Source organism: Melospiza georgiana, chromosome 3 (assembly GCF_028018845.1).
Source record: "Melospiza georgiana isolate bMelGeo1 chromosome 3, bMelGeo1.pri, whole genome shotgun sequence".
In the NCBI taxonomy this organism is placed as follows: Eukaryota; Metazoa; Chordata; class Aves; order Passeriformes; family Passerellidae; genus Melospiza; species Melospiza georgiana.
Window position 1 is genome coordinate 102,052,480 of NC_080432.1, and position 20,765 is coordinate 102,073,244.

At 36.4% G+C, this 20,765-nt stretch overlaps 1 protein-coding gene across 1 annotated transcript in view; it reads left to right on the forward strand.

The window, feature by feature from the left end:
• RNGTT (RNA guanylyltransferase and 5'-phosphatase) overlaps positions 1–20,765 on the forward strand; it is a 168,890-nt gene that overhangs the window by 36,785 nt on the left and 111,340 nt on the right. Inside the window, exons 9-10 of the mRNA XM_058021363.1 lie at positions 5,066–5,201; positions 10,399–10,470. Coding sequence (XP_057877346.1) covers positions 5,066–5,201; positions 10,399–10,470 — 208 coding nt within the window. The remainder of the gene's footprint in view (positions 1–5,065; positions 5,202–10,398; positions 10,471–20,765) is intronic.

Below are 20,765 nucleotides of genomic sequence, written 5' to 3' on the forward strand. Positions count from 1 at the left end.
ATGGAGACACCTTAAAATTGTGGAAGTTAACCAGAAGCTGACTTCTACCCTCTTATGAGGGTGGAGAATTGGTGGAGTATTTCAACAGGTGACACGTCCAGGTGCTTCTGAGTGTAGCAAGAGGTAAACAAGATACATTTATGTACTAAACAAGAGCCCAGTAACAGTATTTTAATGCTGAGGGAAAAAAAAAGTCTTGATTTTAGAAGCTAAGTTTGGATCAATCATGCTAAGGCTTTGCTTAACATTTAAATAATTATTATTGAAATGAGAAGTAAAAATAGATAAAAAATGCAGGTTTTCCCTTTATTAAATGACAGATTTGGTTGCCCTAAGGGCAGTAGTTAATAGAATTACCTAGAATTACTTTGACTGAGGAACACAGTCTGCAGTATAGATGAGGACTGGGATTTCCTCTGAGTTCAACCATTTTGGTAGAAGTTCGTATAAGGAAAAAATTGTGGTTTTGACCTAGAAAGACTGGTATATCTCATGCTTCTGGACTTTGACAAAATTGCCCTTTATTAGAGAAAATGAGGCTAAGAAGATTGCTAGAATTCTAAGATAGGTAAAGAATAGATTGAAAGAAAATGGCAATGGATAGTTTTGAAAGAAAATGCATAAAAAGACACAAGTAGAGATCTGAATATTAATTTTCTTGTATCATTTAGTATTTTGAAGCACAATCCAAGTATGTTCTGATAAACAAATGAGGGAGATCAGCCACTGAATTCACTGAGGAGTAGAATAATAAAACTGGAAGGATATTTAGTAGTAGAAAATGCAAGGTCATGAATGAGAAATATTGGAGCTAGAGGCTGTTAATTGGAAATGACTGTCAGTCACAATCTAAGGGATTTTTTGGTTTAAAATACTGTGGAGACTGTTGATGGCATACTTTAATCTAGAAATAAGCGAGAGAAATACAAAGTGTTGGTACAGTCAGAGCAGACTAACTTCCAAAGGTCTGTGTGTGTGTTTTTTAAAAAATTATTTGGAATTTGGACTGTTGAATACGTAATTCTGCATCAGCTTCTGCATGTAGAAAGCAGTGTCTCATGCTGGCTGGTGTGCTGTGTATTCATGCAAATGACAGCATGTGTACATCTTTGAAGAAGGTGTTTGTGATAGAACTGTCAGTGTGCTGATTAAAAAGGCATTGTTTCCTTTTGTTTACACATTGAAAATAATACTGGAAGTCTTCTTGTAAGTTCCTGTGTTAGTGTCCCTGTGTCCAGGCTTTGTCATCCTTGAGGAGACATCTTCTAAAGCAGTAACCATTGCCAGCAGCAATTCATAGAAGAAAGCAAGCTGAGCCTTCCCCATTTATTGGGATTTAGGGTTTTTGCTCCATGTGCCACAGGCCAGCTTCAAACACTTCTAATTTAAAGTTACTCTGAATCCAGCACAGTCTGGATTCAGGTCAGGACATGGAACTGCAGCAGCTTAGTGACACAGATAGATGATCTCCTACTGTCAGGGGATAAAGGGCAGCCATTAATTTTCATTCTCTTGGCCTTTTCCTCAGTGTTTGATGCATCTGGCCAGAAGTTGATGCCTTCTTGCCAGGAGGGAGTGGCAGGGTCCAATGTAAAGCACTTGCGTGACTTGGCCTCATCTTAGGTGATCCATCTAGAGTGGTGACATGCTCGTGGTTTTGAGAAGTTGCCAATCATAAAGGGAAATTAAGGAATTGAAAATCATATCTGTAGCAGGATTTCATTGTTACCTCTGCGTCAGTGAGCATATTAGAGATGCTAATTGCTATTCAGATTTGGGTAATGCTTATTTGTGTGGGAGGGCAGCACTTGCACAAGGCTGAATTCCAGGCTGTATAATGAACTCCCTTCGGAATGGAGAGCTGCCGTGTGTTTCGTGCTTAGAGTTGATGATGGAATTTCTTCTATTTTGCATTCTTTAATGTGATAATACAGACACAGGCATATTTAAAAAGTAAAATGAAAAAAAAGCAGCAATGGCAGCACTGTGTCAAAATGAATAATCTTCTTTGATATGCCTATCTAAAGAAATACTGCAGGGCAAAGAAAGCTCCTAGAGGAGCTGAATTTTTAAGCTTCCTTTGAAACAATATTTCTAATCCATTTGCTACTTGTAGATTTTTTTCTCAGAAAATTACTTGTGTGTTGAACTCAAGCTCAGAAGATAGGATCTTAATGTTTGAGGAAGCTGTGTTGTATTTTTATATTATTCTTAAGGTATTAAAACTCCTATAAAGCACAAAATTAACATATGTAAGTTCACTGCTGAGATGGCTGCTGTCATTTTGGCTGAGAGAAAGTTAAACATAAATAAAGCACATCACAAAATTGAAGTCGGAAGCAAAACTTCTGTGAATACACAGGCAATCAATTTTGTGGTAAATATATTTTGGCAAGCACTACACCATGTGTAGTGAGGTGCTGTGTTGGGGGAGTATTTTCAAATCCAGTTTTGTGAATCATAATAATATGGAAAAGAGGGCAGAGGCCACGTGTTCCAGTGGGTACAGTGTTGGATTTGGACACTGGGACATGCAGTTCTGTTCTTGTTCTTTAATCTCAGTGACCATATATTGATGGACACCAAGAAATTTACCTTATTTTATGCATTAAGTAATATCTTCCTGAAATGCACTTTCAAATTTAATGAAATGCATATAAAGGAGAAACCTCTTTTTTTAACTTAGGATTTTCAGTGTAGCTCATGTCAGCTTCAAAATTGTGTAAAAACCAAAAACCTACCACCGCCACAAAACAAACTTAACTGAAAATAGAAGCCTAGTAATTATTTTAGCTTGTTTGGGGCCCAACTGATGTGGATTGCATGATACAGGATATTGGAGGAGGCAAATGAGCCTTTGATCCAGTTGCCTTTATTTGGGTATGCTAAAAATAATTGATTTCTGAAGGGAAAACTTTAGTTGATGGTTCATGGTTTTTAAAGTTTAAAAATTAAAGTTATTAATACTCTGGTAGGTGGTTTGGAGATCTGTTTGTCTAATGCCAAGAACTGTCATTCTGCAAATGAAATTTTCATCCTATTTCCTGAATTATTTTGTTAATAATATTGTCCAGTTAGAATTAATAACAGACCTTGCCTCAGGATCAGAAGTGAATGAAAAGTAGCTTCTAATGAAACTTTAGATTTTACCATTTCTATGACTGGATATTTTATCTGCTTGTGAGATTAATCTGCATGGACATCATGTCCCTCTGTTTGTCAGAATTTCTTGGTTTGTAGAGATTGCTCTGACAGTTTTGAGAGATTATGTTTGTAGCTCAAATATGATCCTCTACTTCCATGTATAGTTTTCAGAGGTGAATGAGCAGTTGTGTTATTGGTCTTATCGCTGCCCTGCCTTTATTATTTTATTCACTTGTCTGGTTTTACATTGGGACTGAGCCATCTGATGACCGTGACATCTTGTGTGCTTGCCCAGAATCTAAAACAATGGGGCCTGGTTACTAATTGGAGCTTTTGGGTGCTCACACAATAGAGGTAATTAGTAATAAATGTACAGCTGTAATAGCAAGTAGTGTTCACAGTGGGCAGTGCAATGTGTGACAGTTAAGTTCCTGTGTTCTGTCTCTAGTGAATGTGTTTGAGAAATCATTGCTCTTTCTTTGCCTTTGTGGTGTTGCCCAGAGGCGTGTTCTCTATTCTGGTGTAAGTGCTTATCTCCTAATACCTTAATTAACTTCTTAAAATATAAATGGCCATGGTACATCGAAATAATATTCAGAAATGTGCTGTTCAGAAGTCCAAAAGATTTCTCCATGAATGATTGTAGTGTCATCTGGATAAAACTTTAAACCTGACATTAAGCACATGAACTTAAGCTTTTTGAGTGAAACAAGCAAACAAAAAACCTCAACCAACCAACCAGCTCAAATCCCTCATTAATTTATAAATTCAGTTTCACCAAAACCTTGCTTGTCTCTTGCTTCTTGCCCGTTTTCAATTATTAGCTGCTCATAGAACGCTTCTGTTTTTCAGTCCATCCTTGACCAATTTTTTTCCATCTTATGTTGATAGTAATTAGAATTTTGATAAATTCTGTTGTTTGGACCATATTCAGAGTTTTATTTCAATAGTTTATTAAATTGAGAGAGTAGAGGAGTTTTCAGCCATTCAGCTAAAAAAACCTCGAAAAAAAATTCGAAATAAGACGTATCTGGATCAGTTTAATGTCTTTCTCAAGCAGAGAACTTGTTCAGATTCTAAGTTAGAGAGGTATATTACCATGAGACCCAGACACATGGGTTTACATGAAAGTAATTCACTGTCCTGAGATGAGATTTTTTTTCTGTCTTCAAAGTCAGCATATGCTGCTTCTCAGCATCTCTCTGAAGTAAGATACAGAATCATAGAAATCATAGGATCATAGAATGATTTGGATTGGAAGGGACCACCCAGATCATCTAGTTATGAAGGAAGATGGCATGCAGAGAGGTATGCTTAACAAAAACTTTGTTTCCATACAGAATGCCCATGAAAATTCTCTGTGGGCTTTAAGAGGCCTGTTACATGGACTCAGTTGAAGAATTGCAGCCCAATTCTTCAGTGTTTGTCCTTGTGAAAGGAAGGTCTAAGGTGTGGCCTGGTTTAACTCCTGTAGCAACTAAGCTCACAGATCCCATAGCAGGATAGGGGAGAGAATCAGAAGGGTGGAAGTGGAAAAAATCAGGGGTTGAGATAAATATAAGGAAAAATAAGGAATTTTACTAGTTCCCATTGGCAGGCATATGTTTAGCCATTTCCAGGAAAGGTGGGCTTCATGGTGCACAACAGTGACTTGGGAAGAAAAACACCATAAATCCAAATGTCACCTCTTTCCTCCTCCTTCTCCCATTTTTTATTGCTGCTGAGAACAGCATCATATGGTCTGAGATATCCCTTTGTGTAGTTTACAGGTTTAAACTTTCAAATGTAAAAAAGTACTTTGAAAATATTTTCAAAAATAATATCTGTCATGATTACTTTTTTTAACACTTAATATAAAACAAAATAATAGAGATTTTGAGGATTTACCTATAATTATAATATCTTAACACTGCCTTTGCAGGTATATGATGCTGATTGATGGCAAGAATGAAGTTTATATGATTGATAGAGACAACTCTATTTTTCATGTATCCAACCTGGAGTTTCCGTTTCGTAAAGATCTTCGCTCACATCTAACAAACACTCTTCTAGACGGGGTAAGGAACATATTGTATAATTATTGTAACTATTTCAGTGATGTTTGCTTTTGTTCATAAACAAGGCCAAGTTTTTAGGCCTGGATCGGTGAATCATAGGATTTCAGGAGGAATATAAATTCAGTCACTGGCTGAATGTGGGAGTTGCTTTTTGTAAGAAATTACTAACCTACAGAATAGGACTGATGACTGCTCTGGGGGGAGCTGTTTGTCTTTGAAATAAATCAAGGTATTGAGATGACATTCTCTGAATATGAGAAAAGCCTTAAAGAAAAATCTAAAAAATTATTGCAGAACTTATCTCTTCCTACAGCTTTATATTTTGAAATAGTAAACATGGTCAATTTTATACAGCTTATGGAAATACTTCTAAAATTTGATAAAATTTTCATGACATTTTGATGCGCTTTTGTGAATTGATGTCTCTGTTTTTGTCACCTTTATTTTCAGCTGATCTGAACTTTTGAATGATTTAGAAATGGCTTAGCTGTATTTGTTTAAGGCTAAAACATTTCTAAGTTGCTATGCTAATTTAAATTATGTAAACTTGGTAATGAACTTTTTGAGCCAGTTGTAAACCAAGCTGTAAAACATATAGAACTGTGTATTTGGAGGCTGGGCTGGTGGCAAACTTTTCATAACTGTAGCCACAAGAAGAAATTATTTCTTTCTTGACTGTCCCATTTCACATGACGGAGAGAATTTCACTAGCTCTTACACTAATAGATCAATGCAGTTTCCTTTTATGCAGTTTCAGTAGTATTAGAGACTCTCCATTGCTGTAACTCCTGCTTGATGAAGTATTTTTGTACCTGAGATAGCTTCCATATTGATCCTCTGAAGCCTATTGCACTTTTCAGCCATATTGTCTTTATTAACTTTCTTTCCTTTCTCAGGCTCTTGTTGTCAGTATTCTACTTGAAATGTCACTTCTGTGAGTGATGTGTCTTACTGAGCACACATTTACATGTGAAGCGTGTGTAAATTGAGTCTGTGAGGATAATTACTGCAAGGAACGATGTGCTGTCTCAGGGACAGAGAAGCAGATAATGGAATCTTTTCCACCACCTCTGCTTCATTGAAAAATTGAGAGCATAATGCAAGAAATGCCATGCTGTCAGCTCAGAAGTGGTTGCACAAGCTGTCGTGTCTGGTAGGAGCCTCTTCAGCCAGGCAGCTTCTGAATGATATACATATTATTCTTGATGGCATACATTAGGTTCCATGCTTTTGAGATAAAAAGCCTGGTATTGCTGTTTTTTTCCCCTGCTACTTCTAAGGCTCTTGAGAAAGTAATGACTTGCTAGTGTCCATATGGTACAGTCCTAGGTGTTCTTGAGGGAAATGGCTGCTCTTTCATTTGTTTATTTAATTATTCTCTTTATTTCAAACAGATGTTTTAGTGAAGGTGGCTGATATGTATATAGTGGAACGCAGGGATATTGAGATAAGTGCACAATGTAGCTGTGGGGCATGGAAGAGAGTCTCTGATCTGGTGTGTTGTGTTCCCCAGATTTATGGTTTAAGTCTCTTAAGAATGACTGAAGTTCTCTCAGGTACCCACAGGGCATGAACTATAACTTTGCTTAATTTGTGGTTCTTTAAAAGTTTGACTGTTAATAGTGCATTTTGGTGTTTCACTTTATTGGAATAAAATCAGTCTTTAGTGTGTTTTTTTTTTTTCCCTCCTACATTATTTTTTAATAAAGTGAAAAGCAAAGTGACATGAAATGAACAAGTACTGATTGAATGAAGTACCCTGAGACAGAACTAAAGCCTTTCAATGGATAAATACTTTTCATAGTACAAATTTCTAAATTTGTTTCGGTATGGTCAATTAAATAAAAAGATGCTGCTGGAATTTTTTCTTTTTCAACTGAAATTCCTTTAACAGGTTTGAGGATAAGACTTGCCTATTATTTGAAGCATCAGAAGAACTTAGCTTTGTAATTGAATATTTGCCTAATGTTGATGCCAAATGAAAATTTCCATGAATGGTCCTTTATTCTAGATATATGCATGATTGATTTTATTTTATTTTTTAAATCCATGGGAAGAAGTTGGCTTTTTCTTTTAACATATTTTGCTAATTAGTGCTTGAAGGGCTGTTGAAATGAATTCTTTAATTACAGGCTCAAGTAGTTCATACTTCCTGTCCTTGAAGTAGCTTTCTCTCTTTCAGGGAATGAAAGTATAGATTGAGGTGGTCCAATTGGTTTTGCTTTAGAGTATTCTTAAAAATATGAGAAAAAAGGAAACAGAAAACAGAAATATCAGTGCCATGTAGCAAAATGCTACTGGTTTTAAGAATACAAAAGATTAATATCTCCCTAACATTATTTAAAATGACAGTATACATGAAACTTTCATAAAGGCAATTTCCATGCATTCAGGGATCTTTTAACTTGCTTTAAGGCCTCTGGTGTAAGCCTTTCATGTGGTTGTCTTTGAGAATTTCAGATGCATTTGTTGTTCATTTTGGGCTGAAATTACTTGCAAACAGTTCTTATATGATCAGTGACGTCTTGGGTGATGACAGATCTGCCCCACTCTGTGCTCGTCTCCAGCTTTTCAGTTGCAATTGTTCAGTCATGGAAGAAAGTTTTCTGCAAAGCTCATTAAAGCTAATTTAAATTTCACCTACAGGTGACTAGTATGACTTATTCCTTTAGAAGCCAAGTGTTTTGCATCCATAGTGCTATCTGAGGGAATGCACAGAGTTTTGTTCAAATGTTTCGGCTGTCATGCAAAAAAGCTAAATAGCTATTTTCAGGAGCTTTCTTGGCATTCTGCTTAGCTTTGGAACAGTTGAGTAGAAAATGCAGAGTCATCCTTAGGCTTGGAGTAACTTTTACAGTTTTAATGCAATTTTGAAATGCACAATACTGGCTGTAAATCTGCATGGAGTCTGTAGAAGGAGCTGCAGAGACGCAGGTGTGCCTTAGGGATAATCTTATGTTATATTAGCATGTCATGTGAGAGGGTTTGGGTTTAAGTTTTTAGTTATCTAAAAATTGGCTTAAATATAGTCTTATAGTACCAGGTTATTACTCAGGTCAGAATGAGTGAGTTTAATTGTGGTCATTCCACAAATACTACATTTTCCCATCTTCTCTGAAGCTGTCTCTGGGGTCTATTCCCTGGTGTGTTTTTTCGATTCTGATAATTTCAGGGAAGATTCTGAAATCAGATTGTAAAATAATGATGTGTTAGAGCATTTCTAATCGGAACCATTCCCATGCTCACTTTGCAGCTTTTGCCTTATGACAGTTGTATTGGCGTAACCAATGGAGCAGGCAATGTTGTTGTCATGATGGAGATGAGCAGTGCAGGAATTTGTCATCTCATCTTCTAAGGCATATTGTGCTATTGTTTTTTGCTCTGGTAGCTGGGATTTCAGTCAGGATGTCAAAGAGAACAGGAGGCAGGGGAAGAATAAAAGAAAGGAGGAGATGAGGAAAAAGGCTTGTTTGATCAGTAATAGAATAAAAATGTATACATGTCTGAAGTAGAGAAAAAGTTAAAAATAAACACTTCAAAGGATGTTTAAAAACAGTTCTTGGTCCTCTTTGTTGTATTTTTTAATCCTGAGAGGGAAAATATTGTAATATTACAAGGGAATAGTTTCCACTCATTGGATTCATGTTTTTTTAATTTTTAATTTTAAAAAAGTAGTTGTGTGGAATGATGTGTAAGGTCAACTCAGGGAGCCATGCTGCACATGGCTTTGAAATCCCAGTCTCCATCTCAGTGTTGTGTTCACAGAGGAAGAAGTTCCAAAATACTAAGTAGGTAATTTAGATTTCACAGTGGTTTTTGGGAACAACATGTTCATGTCTTCTAGTTCAGTTTTCAGTGCTTCAAGCTTTATGTTTGCTTTAAACCAAATCTATGTTTTTACAACTGAACTGCTTGGGTTTTTTTTTCAAAGCAAGTTGTGGTTAGATGCTAGGTATAATTCAAGAATCTTGTTATTGTTGTACAGACTGAAAATTAATCTTACATAAGTCAATCAGACTTTTTTGGGTTTATTTTGTAGCATCCATGGATTCTGAGAGAAATTAAAAGGTTGTAAGACATAAAAATAGCAAGACATTAACTAAACAAAAATAGAGTTGATGTAATGTTCTTTTTTTGGAATAATTCTTGAACTCCTGATTTTGCTCTCATCATGTCATAGTGAACTATTTTCATGTTTTTTAGTTGTTTTATGTTGTTTTTGTGAATTTGGAATTTTAACTTTTAACTTTAAATTTTTTTTAATTAAAAAAAAAAAATCTGTAGCTGTTACCACTTATTAGCCAAGAATCAGGTAGGGAAGGGAGGTAGGGAGAAGATGGATTGCATTTAGAGAAGTGGTTATTTCAGAGTTGTCTCTGGAAAACATCTACCAGTGGTTGACTGTTAACATTTTCAGTCTTCATTGTTGATTCATCAAACTCTATATACTATGTCTAATTCCTGTCATAGGAAGCCTGAGTTACAGATGTAACGCCCCCATGTAAGGAGTCTGTATTTTTGCCTATACCATTAAGTTCAGGAAACACACTTGTGTTTGGATGTTGATCAATAATGTTCTTTCCCCACCTGGCCTGTTTTCAGTCTGATTTGCTGGTACATATTGAATGTTAACTGGCTTCATGTGGTGCAGAGAGTGGCTGTGATACTTGTGTCTGAAGGAGCCGTCCTCTTTAGTCACAGTGCAACAGCGTTCAAGCAAATTGCAGCTCTCAGTGCTGCCTAGGACACTTTCAAAATTAAAAGATCCAACCTGAGCATAGACAATGAATGTGAATGCTTGTTTTGTACTTCCTCACTGTTGTGCTTCTGACTGTGGGCAAGATTTCCAGTAGTGCTTGGTTGGCTTAGGATCACAGTTCTTACTGTGGTTTCTTTTCTATAACTCATTATTCACTCAAGACTTTGAAAGCTGTGGGGAAACTAATGAATAAATGTTGCAAATCTGAATGGGAAGCCCTAGCACAGCCTCCTGGTGTTTGTTTTGTTGAATGCTTACCGAGAGACTTTTAAGACCACAATATTATTTTTATAATCTTGACCTGTTGTAAAATTTTTTTGTAATAAAGACGTGGCTGGTGTTTGCATCATGCTTGCAGGTATATGCATATGTAAATGTGTCAACGTTCTTCTTCTGTATTTATGAAAAAAATGCCAATGCTTTCTCTTTTCTTTTAAGGAAATGATCATCGACAAGGTTAATGGACAGGTTGTCCCGCGGTACTTGATATATGACATTATTAAGTTTAATGTAAGTACTTTCAGTTTTATTGCTTATTACAAGTTATTAATTCTTATTTCAATTTTAATATTTTTATATAAGTAAGAGCTTCAGAGTAAATATAAACACCAAAATCATTTGAGTATTTTGCATCTTGATAACAAGCGATGTATCAGAATTTAGACTGAAAGCAGCCTTACAACATATGTTGATTTACTTCCACTTGCTCAAGAAAAGATGGCCATTTGAAACAGTCTGCTAGACACTGTTGGAAAATTTCCCATTTCTACAGCATGTTTGAACTATTTAGGCAGTGAAATCAAGAGGGGACAGTGGAGTTAACCTGGTGTATTTGTTTGCAGAGCTTCACAGTACTTGTTGGGCTGCTCTGTCAACTCCTCCTCAGTTTTCTGTTTGAAACCAGGCAACTGGTCCTCTGCTAAGTCCTCCACAGCAGGGTCTCCTGGTGTCACAGGCTGTAGGGAAAATGTATAATAAGGAAATATATTGCAGAAGTTGTGGAAAAGGAGAATAGAGTGTAGGAATAAAATGGTTGGGTTCCCAAGAAAGAGCTGTTAAACAGTACTGGAAATAGGAAACTTGTTTTCTATAAAACCAGCTTTCATATACAGTAAGGGTTTGAATATCACCAAGGGGCTCTTGCTGGTGTCATTTACAGACTTTTTTTGTTATTGTTTTCTTCATAGTAGCCCACATGGTATTGTGTTTTGGGTTTGCACATCAGCATGGAATAGTGCTGATAACACAGGGACACTCTCTGTTATTGATGAGCAGCACTCAAGCACTTGGATGGCTTCAAGCCCTTTTCTATTTCACCCTGCTGCACCAGTGAGTAAGCTTGGGGTGCCCAGGGAGTAGGGAAGGGGACACAGCCAGGACAGCTGACTCCAGCTGACCCAAGGGACATTCCTTGGGTCCATGTTGTACTGTGCATACAGAGCTGGGGGAAGAAGGATGTTTGTAGTGGTGGCGTTTGTCTTCCCCAGTCACCATTATGTGTGATGGAGCCCTGCTGCCCTGAGGATGGCTGAGCACCTGCCTGCTTATGGGAAGTGATGAATGGCTTTCTTGCTTTACTTTTTTTGCATATGCAGCTTTTGCTATAGCTTTGAAGCTCTCTTCATCTCAAACCCTGAGTTTACTCACTTATACCCTTTTGATTCTTTCCCCTCATGTTATTCCAGGGGAGTGACTGGCTGTGGAAGGTCTAGGACCTACTGTACTTAAACCACAACAATGTGTTAAATTTAGTCAAAATAGCCCATGGAGAAAACACGGGTGTTAATGATTCTGGAAAAGCAAAATTATTGTTTCAGTGCACCTAACAGGACAAAAGCAGTATTAGTAAACCAGAGGACATTTCAGCCTTTCTAAACTACAGTTGACTCTTCCAGTCTTGAGTAAGGTACTACTCAGCTCAGCCACTCAGTGTAAGTGGGAATTGCAAGTGTAGGCATGGTACCAGTCACCAGAAATTACTTAGGTATTCTTGGAAGCATAGTCATACTGTGACTTAGGACGGCTGCTTTTAAAAGGAGTAGTTTGTGGGGAAGATGTGTTAGATTAGGACTAGAAGCTTTTTGTTAACACATTTTAATTCTGTATCTGGATGTCCTTTCTCTAGCCTTTTCTGAAAAGTAGGTGTTAGTTTCCTGGATCCCTCCTACCATGAAGACTTTTCCCTAAGCAAGATTTCCATGTACTCTTCTGAAAAACACAGTCTTTTATAACCACTCATGGGTTCTCATTTTTTCTTTACATCTTCTTACCTGCTGTGGTTCCATGTTTATTAACCTTCATGTGTTGCCTTCTCTCTGCTCTCCTTTTAAGTCTAACCTGCCATTCACTGCTGTTACATTTCCTTTGAAGTAAACATGTAATGTTAGAAGTGTACAGTCATTCAGTTTGGGATGTGCATATAAAAGAGCAAAATAACACTTTTAAAAGTCGTAATTATTTTGGTTAAGCTTTGTTTTGTGGTGGAAGGGGAGGAAACCCTCATTTGTAGTGAAGTGTCCGGACTTAACATGATGAATACCGCTTGGCAAACAGGAAAAATCATCAGTAGGTTTCCAGGGGATTGCCAGTGTTTAAGAAAAGACTTCTTTTGGGCAGTGTTTGGTTTTTAAGAGCTGTGGGAATGAGAGGAGGAGCTGGTTACCATGTAATACTTTTTTAAAGTCAAGGACAAATTAAGATAATGTTATCAGTATGAATACAAGCAGGGCTTTAGCTGCAAGAAGTAATTAACAGTGGCCTACTATAAAGATTAAAAAGCACAGCTGTTTTTAGGTTAATTTTAGAAGCTTAATTATAAAAATGGGCACCCAAGGATGTTTGGCTTGGCAAGAAATGATCAACAGAATTTTATCACCAAGAGAGGTAAATGTAATATAACTTGTAAATGGCAAGAAAGGGTAAGTTCCTATTTAAGTTGTGTAAGTTAGGTTTTTGTTCATTTTTTTAGCAGATCTTCAAATAAAATAATTACACAAGGTATCAGTCCTGTTCAAAACCAGAACATTACTCCCCACCATCCAAACAAACAACCCCCAAACTCAAAAAATTCCCCAAAACAGAAATGGCTCTGGAATTTGGCAGTTTGTTTTGATCTGGAAAGCAGTTGAGTCTTGAAGGTGAATGATGGAGTTACTGTATTGCTGTTCATCATGAGTTACAAGATTTTCAGCATGTCCCCTGTCTCACCCTCAACAAGACTCAGCTTTCTCTGCTCTGGATGCAGCTTTGCAGCTGGGGAAATGCACATTCAAACCCCATTGATAAACACCTTTGCTCAGGCAAACCTCATCTTTTAGTCAAGTCTCGTGAACTAAGATATTTTTAGCTGAGCTTATTCTCAAGTGCTTGACTTATTTTGCTAGCTAAGCATTTCAGAGTTTTCTAGCTTTGTCAGAATATTCCTTCTGAAAAGTTGCATTCATAATGCAGAGAAAGTGAGTGGATAAGCACCTACCTGTTACAGATTTTAATCCATGTTGTTACTGGTGAGGCTTATTGTGACTTGCTTTTTGATTTTGCTGTATAGTGTGTCAGGAATAAACTCTAGCAGCATTCTAGAAAGAAGCAAAAGGAACTAAGAGAATAGACTGACATACATAGTGTATATTTGGCAATGGATGTCTCTACAGGAAAGTCTTAGAAGGAAGAGAACTTAAAAATTTCGTGTCAGTGGTTGGGAGAAACCTATACTTGAGCTCTTGAGCAAAACATGTCAGTTGGTTTTGTTGTCTCTTTCCATGATAAATTTTGATGCTTATCATGTATAGCTGCTGCAAAAGTCTGTCTTCAAGGATGCTGATAGAACACTGACTATTTCTTTGAGTTACTGTTTCTGTGACATCTAGTTTCTAAAAGCTTATAATATCCCATTTTGTTGCAAGAGATGTTTGTGTCAAGAAAAATGATTCTTCAGATTTAAAAAGATTTTTTATTGTAATTTTCTTCAGTCTGAAGCATGGCGTTGATTGTTGTTAATAGCACCTCAGAATATGACATTGCTGTCTCACTGCTTTCATCTCACCTGCTAAAGTCAAATTCATGGAAAGAAAGCTGTATCCTAGTGAAATAAGCGTGCCTTTCGACCTTTATGAGCTCCACACACAAGAAATCTGGATTTTTCATATTCCTCTGAACATAAAGTAATAGACTTATAGTGTTTAGTCTTAATGAGTACAGAGCTAAATCCCTGCAGTGCAGGTTGCTTTTCAGCTTCTTGATTTGTGTCTGTGTGTGGTTGAGTCCATCATTATAGTAACTGCAGCTGTATAGCTACAATTTCAAATTTGGTGGATAATTCTAATAGAACAGAGGAAGCTAACAGTAGAATAATTAATAGCCCCAGAAGCAAATGCAAGCAAATCCAAATCCCTTTTCATCTGAAACAGTCCATGAAAAATGTGGCTTCATTCTCCTGTTATCCTGGAGACAGCTCTTCCTGAAAAGCCTTGTTTTGAGAAGCTTTTTCTTAGATAATATTCAGTAGTTACTTGTAAATGTATGGACACTGAACTTCAGCAACTATTTTTTTCCTTAGTTAAGTAACAAACAGTAACACTGGCACGATGTAGGATCTAATTAATGCATTCTTAGCAAAGATGCTGAAAATGAGTACAACTTTCCTTTTCCTTTCTAACCCTGGCCTTTAAATTTTTAAACTCTAGCCAAGTTTTTGTGAGACCAGATTGCAATGGTAAGAATAGACTGAATGCTTGAAAAAGAATAATTATTTGAATGCTTAGAAAGGAGATAGAATTTTGATTAAATTTGCTAATACTTTGTGCATTGAATTAAGTCAAGATCAAGATTTCTTTGGGTGTCATTATGTGTAGCAATGCTGTTGCTATTGATAAAATTTGTCATGGTAAACAGAAATCCTGGTCATAAATCCTGCCCACAGCCAATGTACTCATTGAATTAATGCATGAAAAGTGTTTGTTTTAAATCCCTGTAAAACATTACCATGTCTGACTTTTCTGTTACAAACCTCATTTTAAAGCAATGTAAGGCTGACAGTCCATGCTGTGTCTCACTTATTAGTCTATTAACCTTATCTTAAACTTATAGTGTGAAAGTTTTGAGGGCACAATTCAGAGATGCAAGTGTTTAATTGCATCTCTTCTGTGACAAGTGCACCTGCCTGCCAATCACCTGCCCTTAATTTTGATTCTGAATTCTTTTCAAATGGTATCACCTGAAATTACTTTAACATTTACATTTTAAAATATTTAAACATTTAAAATGCTTTTGTTTCTAATAGTACTAATAGAACTCTGAGCAGTAAGTGTGCTATGGATATTCTTGCTCTTGCACCCTTTAGATTATTTCTTGTGAAGACTTATCTAGCAAACACCCAAATGCTTGTACTGGTGCTCGTGCTGTGTGTTATGTTCTCAATATGTATCACCTCATTCCTTCATGGCTCAGGGCTATCAGGTAAATGAAATGCAAACCATCCACTCAGTTCTGACTTGCTTTGCTTTCTGCTGTTCAGTCTGGGAGAGGTGCATTAAGTTTGCTTTTTCTTCCTCCTCCAGTTTTTATGGTGCTGTTTATTGAGAGCAAGGGCAGCCTGGTCAGATAATGGATTTGAGTATTCTGAAATTACAAAAGGGCAGCATTTTTACAGTATAAGAAGAGCAACAAATGGTGTCTTATAGGGTAGAGAATCAACACAGTAAGGGAGTGATGCTGCAGAAGCTTTTGGGTCTGTGAAGTAGGATTGATGTATCATAGCTAGTTGTTATTTTAAAGTCTTTCTTGCCTCATTCCCCTTCCCTGTTGATCACCTTTTATCTAGAATTAAAAACCTGACTTGTACATCTGAACACCAGAATTTGAAAATCTTATTTCTTTGGTAAACTTTCAGACAGCTACCTTGTGTTTGCTTCACTGTTACTCCTTTTCAGTGAAGTGCACAGCACTTCCTATTTGCTTCACTGTTACTCCTATTTCAGTGAAGTGCACAGCAACTGAAAAGTAACATTTCTGTTTATTCCTGCATCCCTTTAAAAAAAATGTCCTTTGCTCTGATGCATGCAAAATTTAGATTGTTGTTGAAGAGTGATAATTAGTACATACTGACCAGGATGTATTTCCTGTTTTCATGCTCTTATTTTTTTATCTAACAAGCTATTGTTGTTGGGGAGCATTCTATAGTGTTGTAATTAGCTTGAAGCTTGACTGTTTTACTTGTTGGTTAGGTTGTGTGAAAAAAACTCCACAATAACCATTTATTTATTTCTTTCCCTTACATCTATTACTTTTATCTTCCTTTTCCCAACCCAGGGGGCACTATGGGTCACAGTGAAGGTGGTTTGTTTTTCATATTTTCCAAAATAAGGCTTAATAAAGTATTATATAAGTGAAAGTGAGTTAATTAAATTCTATCACGCCTGTTTTATTCTCAGAATATAAGTGTTCTTATACCTCAACATGAAGCACATCTTTCCAGAAACTTTTTGAATGGCACATTATCACTAATTGTCAGGGGAAGAGAGGCAGCGTTGCTCCTGGGAGAGAAAAATAAGACAAGTAGTTCTCCAAGAGTAGCTTTAGAAGTTACCATGATACTAAATCCTTTATATTTTTCAGTTGTTTGTGTCTTTGTTGTCTGTACTCTTACTTGCTTACTCTGATGTGGTACTTTTTCAGCAAACCGTGAAACTTGCTATAAAAAAAATACAAAGTCACACCTGAAAGTTTAAGTTGGATTGTAAACTGAGATAGTTTAAACCTGAAATACAATTTGGAGAATGAAGTCCAAAACCAATTTTTTTTGTTCTTAGGAGGTTTCCTTCAAGAGCTTTTCTCAGTATCTTTGTTAAACAATTTTCTGCTTCTCATGATTCAAACCTTTAAAATCCCTCACTTTTTACCTTCTTTTTTTCTTCTTACACTACAGAAACTTATGATTAAATAGAAAAACTGTGTCCTTCTCCAGCTCACAGTTTATGATAGTCATTCCCATAGGTACTGCCAAGTGGACTTAAATCCAGCTTCTGTCTCAAGCAAGTATTCAGATCTCTCAAAAATGTGGCAGTAATCACAGCTGAAGTGGATGGTGTGAAATACTTTACAGTGGGGAAGGTTTTCCAGTTGCATTATCATGTCCAGTTTTCTCAGTATTGGCAATGAAGTCTCAAACTGGGCTTTTCTTTTCTGACATATTTCAAAACAAAAAAATCTGTAGGCAAAATAGGGTATTGGGGAAATGTCACATGGAAGCAGTGAGTGTTGTAATGTCTTATGTTGTACTGTCTTACAACTGTACAACTTACATGCTGTAATGTCTTATTTCCCTAACTTAGTTTTAATTACTCCTTTTTTACAATTAATCTAGCAACAATATTTCATTTTTTCCCCTGTCTCTTCCCATCTTTTTTCTCCCTGTTTCTTCCCATCTTTTTCCTGTTTCTAGGGGAAAAGAACTAAAGAAAAAGAAATAGTCAAAGTTAATCAGAAGGATGTAGCAAATATAATAACTGTATATTTCAGGATTGTTTTTAGGAGGTTGAAAGCAGGACCTCACTAATGTTTTCTTTTTCATGCTTAATTGGGATAAATTTGGGATTATTCAGTCTGGAAAAGAGAAGGCTTAGGGAAGACATTATTCCAGCCTTCCAGTATCTGAAGGGAGCCTAGAACAGATCTGGGGAGGGACTTTCCACAGGAGCCTGTAGTGAAAGAACAGTGGGGAATGGATTTAAACTGGAAGTGGGCAGGTTTAGATGAGATAGTAGGAAGAAATTCACTGTGAGCTTCGTGAGGCACTGGAGCAGGTTGCCCAGAGAAGTTGTGGATACCCCCTCCCTAGAAGTGTTCAAGGCCAGCCTGGGTGAGGCTGTGAGCCGTCTGATCCAGTGAAAAGTGTCCCAGCCCATGGCAGGGGATTGAACTGGATGATCTCTCTAATGTCCCTTGAAACCCACACCATTCTATGGTTCTAACATGTTTGAATAGCCTGACTGACTGCTATGGTCTAGGAGAGAATGTGAAAGCTGTAATTTCATCCTTTTAAAAATATTTCTCTTATTTAAAATAAATATGAAGAAGAATATAATTTTCTCTTGAAATGAGTATTACATTTTCAGTGTTTCTTACTCATAAGTTAACCATGTCCACAATGAACTAGATATCTAAAGACAGATTGTGTACTGAAATGATAGATATTTGCAAGTCTTCAGGTGCTACAAGCCTAATTTTTAGTTCTATCATGGTTTAGGCAACGTAGGTGGTTCCTTTTCTAAGTCGTCGTGAATAAGTGCTGATTGTACTACTATTTCCCCCCTCATTTCTAGTTTTTACAAGACTTCATACTAACTGTACTAGACAGTCTTATTTTAAATACTATGAAGTGATTTATATTCTAAAAACACTAGTGCCACAATCTTTTCAAGTATGAAATGGCTTGAATAATGTTTTCAAGATGAAGGAATTTTCCCACGGTTCTTTAATTCACTGCAGTGATAATTCTTTCTCATAAAGACAGCTGTGTGAAAACCCAGCAATAGCTATTCCTATGAAGAGTCATTGTGAATGGCTGATAGAAAGGAAGAAAGTGTGAGCAGAGTAGAAGTAGAAAGAGAAAATATTGACTGCAACACATGCTAGGTGGTCCAAATAAGGTAAGAATACCTCCATACTGCATGTAACACAAGCACTAGGAAAAATAATTAGAAAAAACTGAAGCAATAAAATCCTGTGTTTGACTTTGAAGATAGCCTAAATTCAGTGTAAAATAAATTATTAAAACTTATATTCCCATATGCAGTCTTTTTGTGTGTAAATATCCCATGGTGATAATGACATATCTATTCTGTAATTAGGGTTTTTTAGAACTATGACTTTTCCTTCTGTAATTGAAGTGGGAAGTTCATCTACTCGAATTACCTGAGGGGAGGCAACCAGTCTAGACAGAACAGGATTCCTTTTCGTTTTAATAATTTACGTCCGAGTAAAATTCCCTTATTGAGTTCTGGGTTTTAGGGCTCAGAAGGATTTCTAAATGAAGTCACTGTACATGCAATCAATGAATTTGACTGAGTTGTCTGTTCTCTGAAAATAGCAACTACTAAGCTTTCAGTGCCTAACCGGAGCTTTGTTTTCAAAAGGGAGGGCTTAGGTGTTCATCTGTGCTACATGCTTGTTTCCATAATTCTGCCTCTTTATTGCCAGTATTGGTGATGAGAATCATAATTCAGTCATTTCAACAGGTAAATATTCTGCTTTGTATATGTTACCTTTATACTGGTGCTGCAAATTTATCATCCAGTTTCAATTACAGAGTTTTGTAGTTTTTATTGTGAATTTGTTTAAAGTTTTGAGCAATCCAGGAAGAGTAAGGGACAGAGCAATGGTTGTAGTACAATCTACTTTTTCTGTTTTGGTCATATCTGTTTAGTCACAGTTTTGGCAGTCCTGCTGTTTTGTTCAAGTTATGTTTACTAATAAAAAAACCCCATGGAGATACATTTGTACATTCTGTTAGACCTTGATGTTGTCCTTTGACTACTAACTTCTTTCCTTTGTACATTTTAAAAGTTATTTTCAGTGATTATTTTTTAAGGAAATACCAGTAATTTAATATATGTCTATATGTTGCTCTAAATAAAGCAATATTTTTAATAGGTCTGATTCTTCAAACTATTTTTGTTCTATGGTAAATCAGAGCAATATTCCATTGTAAGAAACAGCAATATATAAATTGTAATCATGTTTCTGCAGCACAATGGTCATATTATTACAATTGAAACAGTATTTCACATGCTATACCTTGTTGATGCTAAGATAAACTTTAGAAATCTTTTGAAACTGCTGAATTCCTGGCCCTTGTCATACATGTTTTGAATATTTGAGTGAAAAAATTTAGAAGACCCCCCAAAATTTTAAAGTTAGATAACTGCCAAAATTTTAAAATGAATTTTTAGATTTTATTGATTGTCATGCCTTTTGCCTTTTAGAAATAAAAAACTTAAGGGTCATATTTCTATAAATTTTTTCTTTTCTCTGATACTTTACTTTTTATTCTGCTTGAAAAAGAAAACTTCATAGGAAATGAGAAAAGCCTTTTAGGCATTGAATGTAGTAATAATCTTATTTGGAAACTCAAACAGTACCTTTGAATTGTTTGTATATAAAGCTGTGTGTACAGAAAAAGCAGCATCTATAAAACCATGATCAGAAGAAATATGTGCCAGATCATTAATATAAAACTAAAAAGATTAGACTGCATGGTCTTCAGAAGTTGGGAGAACTAATAATGGGCTTTCATTGGGAATACAGATGTCAGCTGTGGGTGCCTTGAATTGTCAGTAATAATGTTAAACACAGGGTAGAATATCAGGCTAAGCTTATTTTTATTCTTCTCTCAAAATCATTAAAGCTAAAACAGTTGTGACATATGTTGTGCTCTGGCTCAGTAAGTGAAGATGTGCATGGACGTATATCTGTGTGTGTGTGCTGAATTATTCATGTCTCAGGTCCTGCTCTGGAGAAGCAAATGGAGCATGCTTTGCTGGTGGGTACACTTCAGCCATATCTCATGGAGGAAAAGAAGAAATATTCTCAGTTTATCCTGGCCCATGGTGGTTATCAGCTGTGTGCAGAGGCCCAGGCATTATTCTTTTTGCTATAGCTGCGTTGTGGAAAAAGGCACGTAAATGCCAAAATCAAAGACTAAGTGCATTTATGGAATTTGGTGCCTGTGTAGCGTAGTGTGTTCACTGCATCCATCTAGGTAAAGGACTTTCCATGTAAGGACTATGGAATTTGCTGAGCTGTGGCCA